This window comes from Typopeltis vanoorti, chromosome 13 (assembly GCF_054136105.1).
Source record: "Typopeltis vanoorti isolate ZY-2024b chromosome 13, IOZ_Tvanoo_1.0, whole genome shotgun sequence".
In the NCBI taxonomy this organism is placed as follows: Eukaryota; Metazoa; Arthropoda; class Arachnida; order Uropygi; family Thelyphonidae; genus Typopeltis; species Typopeltis vanoorti.
The window spans coordinates 9,664,699-9,677,807 of NC_143561.1; the positions used below are offsets into that span (position 1 = coordinate 9,664,699).

Sequence of the window (13,109 nt, forward strand, 5' to 3'; positions counted from 1 at the left end):
ATAAACAAGTGCTACTCAACATCCATTCATTATCAAACTTCTCATCTTTCATTCTCTCTCTCTACCTGTGTTCTTTAGAAGGCTTTCTCATATTGTTTTTCAAGGTCTATTGGCCTCCAGCTGTTCAAGAGAGTCTCCATAGCTCAGTCAGTAATGATGATATGACAATGCCCTTTGGATGGAGAGACCTGGGCTCAAATCATGTCATCGTCATCATCAAATTCCTGACAAGTACCCTCAAGAGGTGTGCAGATATAACAAATCATGTCTATAATGCAAAAAAATCTTTATGAGGGCCTTTTCTAATGAAGTTTACTTAGTCATACAGATGTAGCTGGGATTTTGCTTTCAGAAATTTGGGTTTTATCATATAATGAAGTAATATGATAACTAGCCAGAGAATACAACTTCATTATATAATGATGAAGCATGAAAAAAAAAAAAAAAAAAAAAAACATGATAGATTATGGAATTTCAGATCTGAGATACACATGAACCGTGCAACTGTTTTTTGTAAATTAATGGACAGGTCTGAGGAGGTTTCCTGGATGGAACATCCTGAAAACAGTTATGCTAATATCTTACAGGACTTGTTTTGATCGTTTTTTCTTCTTCTCCCATAGAGAAAACTTTCTATCTTTTTTTGTTAATGCTGTGTAAATTCAAGTAATGAATTAAAAGAAACTATATATTAAACAGACCATAAATAGGCTTTATTGCTTTCAATAATAAATATATGCATAAATATTTTACACCACTCGAGTATGAATGTTCGTAAGTCTTTACAAAAGATACTATTCATGTTTAGAATCAGTGAACAAGCCCTGCTGAAGAATAATTTCCAGTTCTTCATGTTTGTAACAGTCCAAGATGAAAACCATCTTTCTAGTACCAATTTCTGTTGCCGTATCTCGTACCTTCAACATTTCTTTCCAGCTGAGGAAGGAATACATATAATAATGGATTATATTGATAATAATTTTACTGATATGAATAATTATACTGATAATATTAATGGATTTTTGTAATGATCACAATAATTTGGTTACTCAGTCAGAAAAAAACTCACAATAATGAAAGATGACATATGACAAGATTAAACTAGAACATGGATAGAACTACATAATTTTAATGATTATATATATTAATTTCCCGTATATATATTTATATATTTTATATATTTCTCGTACTTTAGTGAGTACGGGAGTGGCGAACCCGAGGTACCTGATGCTGGACCATACCTTATTTCATGTAATATACATCTGTTATATTATCTATAGGATGGTCCCTACTCTTATTTCTTTCTATCCTTTTCTTATTTCTTGTTCCTTCCCCCAATGCTATTAGAGTAATCGAGGGCTAGGGGTGATTCTTTCAATGTTCCTACTTTTTCCCTAGTTTGGATGAGCAGTAAAGATCCAAAGAAAGACTAGATTTGCAGGACATCTTCTGAGAGGTTCTTTGGGACACCTGACAAGAACTATATTACAAGGGAAAGTTGAGAGGAAGAGAAAACGTGGAAGACCAACTAGAGAGTGGTATAATGACATCGTGGAATGGACTGGTTTAAGAATGATGGAAGTGACAGACAGAGAGAAATGGAGAAGAGCTGCTCATCTGCTGCAACCTGCTTGCTAGAGGATGCTACCGGACGACGATGACATATTAATTTATATTAACAGCAATTAAAATTATTAATAATTATGCTCATTGCATAGGCTACAGTGGAGTGAGGACATATTAGCGCTTTTCTGGTATTTTTACACATGAAAGACAGATAGGACAGAATAATTTATTGACTACTCAAACGTCAAGTATTATGGCAATAAAATAAATTGTTCCACATAGATTACAGATTTTTCTTGAGCATTCAAGGAATCAGCTGAAATGATCAAAAATCCTTAAGTGTAACCAAAATGATGATTTTACATCTAGTCTGATCTTCTCTAATTCTCACATGATATACACACACACACCTGTAATTTGCAGCAAACCAGTAAAACATTTCCATTCTTATTCCGGTTTTTCAAATATTCCATTATGTACGTTACCTGTTATAATCTGTTTAGTTTATTCACTAATTTTTCCTGAGAAACTAGTTGAGTAGTCAAATTATTCTATCCCATTTGTTTCTATCATGTGGAAGAATAATGACAAAACATTTCTAATCTTATGACGAATATATTATTCTTATTATTATGCAACCCTCTCCAGGAAGTCAAGGCCTCTGCAAAGCAGAGTTTAAATAACTATCATATCTTTCTTTTAAAACTGAAGATGTACTGTTGATGTTTCATAACAACTACTGGCAGCCCATTCTACAAGCTCATTTTGCACCACAAGAACATGGATTCTACACACTTCCAAAGCACATTTTAATCTGATGTTTGAAACTGCAGTATGTCTTTTCATGTTGTATGTTCTTTCCATGCATGCAGCAGTTCACTATTTAATGTCACAATGCAACAGTAATCCTCAACACATAGCAACTAAGAAATAAATGAAACAGCGACCAAAACACCTACAGACAAAGCAAAATCATTTTTAATTATTAACATTAATACTAACATAATTTTATAGATACAATAAACAAAACCAATTAGACTTCGTAAAAATAAAAAATATAGTTTTTTTTTTATAGATCTACACACATAAAGCATATATTCGTAGGTCGGTTGGTTATTCATTTATCATTATTTATATAGGTACTCCATGGAGTAAAAGACTCATCACGGGAGACCCACTCTATCCATTAACACAATACCTATCATACAACCACCTCTGGCAATCCATTCCACTCATTCACCACTCTCCAAAAAGTGTGTATGGACTAGGTTCCAAAAAGAACCTAGTCCATGCACACTTACTAACCACACTCAGACAGCTTCCAAGTGTTACTCCTTGTTTTCCCCCTATTCCCCATGTATTGAAATATTTTTTCTGTCTCAATCTTATAGTGTCCCTTTAGTAATTTAAGTTTCTATCATATCCCCCCACTCCGAGCAAGAGTGGCTAACTTGCAGAAAGAGAAAGAGAGAGCGAGAGATGAGCTGAAAGAGCAGGTGGAATGTCTCGGGAATGAGAGAGAATGGAAACAGTCGGAGAGAGAGAATGAGAAGAATGCAAGGGATAGAGTGATGCCAGGACAGCAGGTAAGTAGGGGAACACAGAAAGAAAGGGTTAGAGGAAAGAGTGATGGATGCAGGTGAGTAATCAAGGAACAAAGTGGTAAGAGGTACGATGTATGGAGACTCGATGATCTGTGGTGTGCAAGATAGAATACCAGAGGAGTGTTTGCCTGGAGGAATAATAGACAGTGTGGCCATGGCAATTAAGGGGTTAAAGGGTGGATGAGATGATTGTGATGGTGGGAAAGCATGACTTGAGAGGCAGTGTAAATCAGGTGGCAAGAGATCTGAGATTCATGCTTGAGGGTGTACAAAAGAAAATGAATAGAGGAAAGATAGTATGTGTGTGTTACCAAGGTATGATAATAGCAAGCTGAGCAGAAGAGCAGTAATAATGATTAGCATAATAGCCAGAATGTGTCAGGACGTAGACATCTGGAGAGATTGCTGTTCTCTGAATGAGTAGGTGTGTAAATGCAGGGATAGCAAGGTGGCCTCTTGTGAGAATGGGTGTTTGGGAGAAGGGGGACAACATCAGGTAACACTGAGTCCAGTGGAGTCTGGAGGGGATAATGATAGATATAGAAGGAGTGACATTTTTATGCTTTATACTAATACCAGGAGTATCTGGAATAAAGAAGATGAATTGGTGGTGTTGATAGCATCAGCCCGGCAAAAGATTATTGGGATATCTGAGACACGGTTGACGGAAGATGGAATAGAAGTAGCAGGATACAGCATTTTTCAGCAGGATACGAAGGGAAAACGTGGTGGTGGGGTACTGCTATGATAATTGATGGCTTATGTCTTCTAAGAGTGGAGGCTTTGGAAGGTAGTGACACTAATGGTTTTGAAAGCATATGGTGTGAGGTAAAGTTGAGAAAGACAGGATATTTAGTGGGATGATGCCACAAGCCGGGGAGCACAGAGGATGGGAGAGCAGGAGATTTTTAGGCAAGCGAGCTTGGCAAGTACAAAAAGAATGATTGTTATGGGAGATTTTAACTACATCAGTATAAATTGGGATGTTGCCTAAGACATCTGGTTGTCTTATGCAACATGTAATAGAGGGAACAAGAGGTTCAAGAGTTTTGGATTTGGTCATAGCATCAGAAGAGTTGATAATAGCTGAGATATCTCTCCCCACTTTGGAGAGAGTGACCATGTGGCTTTGACTTGGAAGATGAACAGACATGCAGGAGTATCAAAGAAAAGGGAATGTATATGGAATTATAAAGCAGATGATTATAATAGTTTTAGATATCAACTTGGGACCGTTCCATGGAGAGTAGAATTGGAAGGCTGGGATATCGTTAGTGCTTGGGAAATCGTGAAGGAATATTTGTTAGCTGCAATACTAAGCTGTATATTCCACGAGAGAGGGCACGATGTGGTGTAAAGTAGTTGAAACAATATCAAATAGGAACTGCAGGTGAAAAAGAGGTTATGGAAGAGATATAAGGAAAGAGTTGAGAGCAGATGCATGAAGAACATAAGACTCAGGCCAGGAGAGTGACTAATATGATAAGGAAGGCGAAACTGGATATGAGAAGAGATTAGCACCAAGATCCAAATATAATCCAAGGCAATTTTTTTTAGCTATGTGGCCAGGAGGAGGAAAAATGACATTGGGGGGATAAAAATCGGAATAGAGCGACTGATGCAGAGGACATGGTGGAGTTGTTCAATAAACACTTTATTGCAGTATTTCATCCTTAGGAAGTAAGTTATAATACTAGAGGGATAGGGCAGGTTCAAGGTTTAGAGGAGAGTGCATTCCAAACACTGAGTACCCTGGATATCAGTAAAGCTGGGGGACTGGATGGTATTTCACCACGAGGTTTTGAGAGAATGTGCTAAAGATCTGACAGCTCTGTTGACCTGGCTTTTCAATGAAAGTCTGGCATACCCAAGGAATGGAAGGAAGGTAAGATAGTGCCATTGCATAAGGGTGGTAGCAGATTGGATGCGTCTAAATATAGCCCAAGTTGTGTTTCATCAGTAGTTGTTAAGATCTTGGAGAAATTAGTAAGAGACCATATACAGCAATGGACAGATGATTGTAATGTTATTTGTGAGGGTCAACATTGATTTGTTAAGGGCATACACTGCAATTTTTTTTGGATTTTTCAAAGGCATTTGACAGGGTTCCACACAATAAGTTGATATTTAAGTTGCAGCACATGGGTTTAGATATTGCATTAGTCAACTGGATTCAGGATTGGCTGCCTGATATGTATCAGAGAGTTGTGTATAGTGGGGCAGTATCAAGGAGGGAGAAGGAATAGAAAGTTACAAGTGGGGTCCCACAGGACTCAGTACCGGGATCTGTATTGCTTAACCTTTATATCAATGACATTGTCAATGTATTGCAGGCAGATCAGTTGTTTGCAGATGATGTGAAGCTGGGAAGGGTTATTAGTAATACTGCAGATGTGGCAGTCCTACAAAAGGATTTGAATAAACTAGACAGATGGGTGAATGAATGGGGGACATCGGTTTAAAGCAGCAAAATGTAAAATCTTGAAGTTTGGGATACATCAATGGGAGGCTGCATACTCGATTGGAGGAGCTGTACTGGAGGAAGTAGGGGGAGACAAGAGTCTGGGGATGATTGATAGAAAACTGATATTCAGGTGGTGAAGGTAACTCAAAGGACTGCTGCAATACTGAGAAGGATGCTGATCTGCAGAGATAAAAGAGTTATTGTTCCATTGTATAAGACTCTGATTAGAACACACACTATTGTTTTCAAATTTGGCCCGAGATCTGAAGGGGATAAATTAACTGTGGAAAGGATACAGAGGCAGATAACAAAGATGGTTTCAGGACTGCAATGTTAGTTATGAGGATTGGCTGAGGGAATGTGGACTGCAGTTTTTGGTAGATAGAAGGAGAGGTGATATGATTGAGACTTTTAAACTGTTGAGAGGTAGTTACAGGGTTGACACTGGGGAGTTCTTTCGCTTGGTGGAACAGCGGGAAGCAGCGATGACAAGGGGCCATTCCTGGAAGTTGCAAAAGGAAGCTGCAAGCAAGAGGTCGAAGAGTGGTTTCTTTGCATGGAGGGGGTTGAACCGTGGAATGCATTGCTTAATAGAGTGGTGAGAGCAAGAGCGGTCAATTGAGTGGTATGACAGACATTGTGTTTCCTAGGAAGGACCTCCCATGATTCAGGCCTCCATGGAGGCCTGAATAATAATAATAATAATAATGGCACATCAGTCTCTGTCATCTCAGTAACCGCAAAGTGACCACCTGGATGATATACCCTTACAAAGTGATCACTTAGTAAATGAACTATTTCTTCTGCTTCTGTCACTTTCCTACCATCAACACTGAGTAAAGTTATCTCTCTATCACCATTCTTTCTTTTACTTTTTTTCTATATCGCTAGCCATCCAGTTAATCCCTACTCGATTTATCCTCCTGACCTTGGGCATGTACTGTGATGCTGCCACTCTCAAACAATCCTTGACCACTTCCCATGCACTAATTGACATTCATTCCATGTACTTTCTTATCCCATGGCACTGGAGTTAATTACTCCAAGTTGCCTCTTAAGTTTGTCATAATCACCAGCTTTGTATTTTTGAATGAACCTTTCCTTTACAAATTTCCACATGTTGAGCAACCTTCCAGAACAAGACTGTATGATCACTTGATCACTTTACCCAATACGAGGTAGAGTTACTACTGCAGTTATAGATAGATCTTCTGATGCTATTACCAGATCCAACACTCTGAAACCCATGGTCCCTTCCATCATGTGCTGTTTCAGGTAATGATCCCTTAGTAAGTGTACAAATTCCATTTCCATTTTGCCATGTGTCATTTTCTGCTTCCAATCTATATTACCTCTCCATGATAACTGCATGGCCTGCACTTATTGTGCTAATCTGCTGCAATACCATCCACATTTTTTTTTTTCTGGACCTCCATGTCTATAGCAGCAATATACTTTGTCCTAATGGCCTCTATCTCACACCAGACAGTCTCAAAGGAACCATTTCCTTCAGATCTACAATCTTCCTTAACTTCTGTTTTTGTTTATCGAAGGTTTCTGGGAATCTGCATCCAGCTCTTCATAATCATTCCTGCATTCATACTTATCTATCCCAGGAGTGGCTAGAAACATGCTTGATTGCTCCCCCCCAATATTTCTAGTTTCCCTGGATTCAAACTTCTAAACTCTCAATGAACAACACTTCCTCCAAGCACCTAACTCCAAAACCATTTAAGTGATGTCCATCAGTCATATACAGGTCCTTATGTCTGTCAAATTCACTCTACGCATCTATAAACTGTCAGGGCCATACTCATGCACAGGTGCATGAGGCTCTACCTGAGTTTTCCCCGAAAAATTAGGGCCAATTTAAGGGCCCAAACAATGACCTCTTGTTCTGCATCCTCTAACCAAGTGCTGAAATACACAGGTGTCTAAAAACTAAGGACAAACTACATTTTCAACTATATATATGAAACAAATTTTATGACTACAGCCAAATGTGTGCATAAATTTATTGCCAGCATACTAATAAATTATATTACACAAAAACCTACCTGGGGTATACCAGGTCCCTTGCAGCTGTAAACTGTCCTACTTTGGCCAAAAAGGCAGGACAGCGAATATCAGGATTTCAGAACACAAGGATTACATCTGGTTTCACCAGTACAGCCACTCTGGGCTTGCAGACCATGCTCTGGATACCTGCCGCAGAATACGGTGGAAGAAAGCCAAAATAATACACCGCAGCAAGTTCAAGTACGAAAGACTATTCATAGAATCAGCCTCAGCTCTAAAAAATGTTCCAAACCTCAACAAATTTGGGTGCATGAGACTGCCCCAAATTTGGGAGACTTATATCTTGAGAACATCAGCCCAACGGCCAAGACAACCCAATATAGTCCGCTAGGGGGCACCATTAGAACTTTAGGAACAAGAGTAGTTTCTTATCATCTGCTTTTTGTAGTTCCTGCATGCACATGTCATATTTGTATGTTCCCATGAAGATGGCAATGTGACATTGCCGAAATACAAGAAGTATTCATTAAAGTTTTTTTTAATTAATATTCCAAATTCCTTAAATTATTTAATATCAAATTAAATTGCAATAAGCTTTTGGCAAAAGTTACAAATTTCCTAAGGATGTACTTAAAAAATTAATGTACAGTGCTTAGAGAAAACCATGCAGACACATTTCAGTATGGAATATGTTCACCTCAAACTGCAATGCAGCTCTCACAACATTGTACTATTCTTAGCACCAAATAATTTAGGAGTTCTTGAGGTAAACTGGCCAACTCTTCCTTCAGAACAAGGTTTAGATCTTGTTTGTTTTCTGGAGGGGGAATTTCGAGCAAGAATGGGTCTCCTCATTGCATCCCAAATGTGTCCTATCGGAGTGAGATCTGGGGAGCATGCTGGTCACTTGATTCGATTAATATCCTCAGTCTCCAGAAGTATCTCCACTGCTTATGTACGATGTGGAGTGGCATTGTCATCCATAAAAATTAATTCTTCGCCTACAGCACCATGGAACAATCAAATATGAATTGAAAAACTTTATTGCAATATCATTCACTAATCAGAATCCCTTTTTCCTAGCACTTGTAGCTTGGATGTCCATTAAGTATAATGCCTCCCCACACCATGATCCTAGCACTTCCCTATCTATCCCTTTCAAGAACATTCTAGTGCCATGAAAATGTCAAGACCATTTTCATGCCAGATCAAATGTTGTCTAGAATTGCAGGAAAGACTAAAACAACTCTCACCTGTAAAGAGTACATTAGCCCATTGATGTCTTGTCTAATTTTTATGAATACAACACCACTGAAAACATGCTCTACAATGAGCTGTGGATAAAGCGACACAAACTACAAGCCTTTGAGTGTATAGTCCTACTTGTCACAGACGTTTTGCCACATGTCAAGATACCTGTGCTAGAATGAGTCAACTTGCAAGCTGACCTGCCATGGGGAAGCAATTATGTTTTGTTGTTTATAACCAAAAATCCATCTTCATGCTTTGTATGGAGTGTGGGTGACCTCTTAGCAAATGTCTGGAACACATTCTATTGGTTTGAAATGCTGCCCAGAGTCTGGATAAAATGCTATGTGAGATTCCAAACTCTCTGGCAATGTCAGTAATTCTAAAGCCTTCGTCAAGCTTTCCAATAAGTCTTTCCCTTGTGAAATCATCTAGATGATGTTGTTGCACTTGGATGTCTTTACATGACATCTAAGTCTGCAACTTTATTCCCGCATGAAAAGAGCTTCCTTCAAACATAATTCACTTAGCGCAGCCTTTTGCCTTTTATCCAGTTGAGTACTACCATTTGACTTCTACATGTGCAATTCTAAAATTTGAATGTGTACCTGCTTTTCTCAAAATTATCAGTTGTACAAATTTTCAGAAGCTGATCGGTCTGAATTTGCAGTTGTAATCTTCAGAAATGGTGTTCATCCTTAGGTTTTGGACACCAGTTTAGTTCCTTTGCATCAGTCCTATGAAACCCTTTAAATAACTTATATGTTTCTATCATATCCTCTTTCTTTTTTTTTCCCCCCCTTTATCAAGTAACTTTTGCAACCCACAAACCCTCAATCTGAACAGAGCCCATATCCCTTCTTTATAAATTATCATTTTTGATGTATGGATTTTAACAGATTTTTTACAAAACTACAACACTTTTTTTGAATGTTAGTCAAGTGAGTTTTAATTTATCATCCTACATGTTTCACCGATGTTTGCTATCAGCATCTTCAGGGAATACAATTGGTAAGCTATATGAAAGTAACAGACTAGGTTTTAACTGACAGTTCTAATTCACACAAAATTAGTATTGTGCGAGACAGTGCACGTGTCTCGGGAACATGATTTATTTGTTACGAGAGACATAATGTAATTGGCATGAAAGTTCATTTCTTTGATGTTTAGTGATCTAATTAAAGCTTTCCAAATTTCCTTATTTAGTTTCCTGTTGAACGGGCGACTGTAGCAGCCTCCTTGAAGGTTCTGGAATGGCACTTCTCTTCTATATATATGGCATATGACTCTTATCCCACTCAATGAGATGGTTGGTAGAGGCAAAGTGGCAAGAAAGGCCTGAAATATTTTGTCTGTTGTTTCTGACATATCCTATGTGCTCCTTCTGTCTCGTTTCGAAGCTTCTAGAGGTCTGACCAACGTAACTAACACCACAGGAGAAAGGTATATTACATATTATTCATGGAAGACCTAGAGGATAAAATGTTATCTCAAATTACCTCAAAACCAAAAACTTGGTACAGATATGTTGATGACATCTTTATCATTTGGAATCATACGAAAGAAAAACTAATGGATTATCTCAACCAAATCAATAGTTTCCACCATACCATCAAATTCACATTAGAAATTGAAAAAGATGAAAAACTTCCATTCCTAGACATCCTAATAAAGAAAAAAACCAATAACAGTATCAACCTGTCTGTGTATAGAAAACCTACGAATACTGGACGTTACCTCCATTTCAACTCGTCACATCATATATCACAGAAACTTAGCATTATCCATATGCTTAAGAAAAGAGCTATACATTACACAACAGACCAAGATGACTTACAAAAAGAATTAACTACAATATCCAGAGAGCTATCCTTAAATGGTTATCCAAAAAGACTCTGCAACAAGATTCTCTTTTCGGATATACCACAAAGACAACGTGATGACACCCAATACATCAGTACTATAACTATTCCATTTGTCAGCAGCATTTCCAAAAAATTGGCTATCCTTCTAAAAACAAAAAATATTAGAGTAGCATTCAAGCTGGTCAATACTATTCAGAAATTTTTAAGATTACCGAAAGACCCTCATCCATTCTACAAGTACTCTGGAGTATATAATATACCTTGCTCCTGTGGTGTTAGTTACATTGGTCAGACCTCTAGAATCTTCATAACAAGACAGAAGGAGCACAGAGGATATGTCAGAAACAACAGACAAAATATTTCAGGCCTTTCTTGTCACTTTGCCTCTACCATCTCATTGAGTGGTATAAGTTATATGCCCTATATAGAAGAGAACTACCATTCCAGAACCTTCAAGGAGACTGCTACGGTCACCAGTTCAACAGGAAACCTAAATAAGAATCAAGGTCTAATCCTACCGGAAATTTGGAAAGCTTTAATTAGATCACTAAACATCAAAGAAATGAACTTTCACGACAATTACATTATGTCTCGTAACAAATAAATCATGTTCTCGAGACACACGCATTGTCTCGCACAGTACTAATTTTGTATGAATTAGAACTGTCAGTTAAAACCTACTCTGTGGCCTTCATATAGCTTACCAATTGTATTCCCTGAATATGCCAATAGCAAAAATCGGTGAAACATGTAGGACGATAAATTAAAACTCACTTGACTAACATTCAAAAAAAGTGTTATAGTTATTATACAAGTAGTCAAGAAAGAAAATCACATAACATGCCAGTGTTCATAGAATTAAAAAAAGAATTAGAAGCATTCATGAACATGCTAATAATGTAGTACTAATACTTTTTTTACACTACTTGAGGTTACATATATCAGGAAATCACTATAATCAAATTATTTTTATCCAGCTATATAGAGATCAAAATTAAATGTGGCTGGACTGGTAGTTTTTGCTTCAATGTCTAACCTATTTACTTTTTTGTTGCACCGCACATATAGAACATCTGTGATGATATTGATGTCAGTGAATTACATATCTTACCATCTGTAATTGTCATAATCAGTTATGCTTCATTTTAATATGCAATTTGTTGCCAGTTCTGGTGGCCAAGAGATAGGATCTTGAGTTTGCAACTAATGAACCATGGGTTTCAAATTCCATTATTTAATAAATCATTATTATTATTATGGGCAACTGCAGGGAGTCTTTAGACTCATCGAGGAAGGCCCTAAACATCATGTCCACACAACTATTCGACATTCTCACAGTATCTATCATACCTTGCCTTGAACTCAATCACTGTCACCTGCAACAGACTCCGGCAGCTTATTCCTCTCATTTACCACTCTAAAAGTAAAGAACCCAGCTCTAACACCCTTGCTAACTTGTCTGATGTTGGTGGTTGGTTTGAAGACCACTCTGATATTGTGTGCTCTTAGTATTCTTGCTATTTGATAAGAAATTGACTTGATGAAAGGTATCACTACAGTAGAAACGTGCTGACGGTGGGATTCTTCTTGTCTGGGGTTGTCATTGTATAGATATTTTTTGATGATGTTTTGAGGATATCCATTTTGTGATAATGTGTTGGCTATTAGCGAGAGTTCATTCTGTGTATCCTCCTCTTCTGATATAAACTTTTTGGCTCTATGTTTCAACATGTGGATAATACTCAGTTTGTGTGACTTGTGATGGTTTGAAGTATAGTGAAGATATCTTCCAGTATATCTGTGGGCTTTCTGTAAATGGATAATTTGACACTGTTAGGTTGTTTTTTTATCAAAATATCTAAAAAATGCAGTTGGTTGTTGTTTTCTACTTCCAGAGTGAATTTTATCTTGCTATGTATTGAGTTGATTTTATCCACAAACGATTTAAGGTTGTCTAAGCTGTCTTGCCATATGATGAATATATCATCCACATAACTCCACCATGTAGATGGTCTCGGAGAGATTGCAGAGAGAATTTCTTTTTCAAGTTTTTCCATGAAAAGGTCTGCACAAGATGGTGATAGTGGGCTTCCCATTGCTAGGCCTTCTAATTGTTGGTATATGGTGTTGTTAACCTTGAAGAAATTAGATTGAAGGCAGTGTCTAAACATTTGTGTGATGTCTAGAGGAAAGATGTCTTGGATGATGTTTATTACCTCTTCTACTGGAACACTGGTGAAAAGGGATACAACATCTAGGCTGGCTAGCATGTCAGTTGGTGCAATCTTAATGGCTTGGAGTTTATTTACAAAATGTTGACTATTCTTGATATAGGATTCTGTT

At 37.6% G+C, this 13,109-nt stretch overlaps 1 protein-coding gene across 1 annotated transcript in view; it reads right to left on the bottom strand.

The window, feature by feature from the left end:
* Window positions 1-691: 691 nt before the first annotated feature.
* Window positions 692-13,109, bottom strand: part of LOC150099931 (RPA-related protein RADX-like) — a 273,154-nt gene continuing 260,736 nt past the window's right edge. Inside the window, exon 14 of the mRNA XM_090403019.1 lies at window positions 692-936. Within this exon, the coding sequence (XP_090259145.1) occupies window positions 795-936 (142 nt within the window). The 3' untranslated portion in view covers window positions 692-794. The remainder of the gene's footprint in view (window positions 937-13,109) is intronic.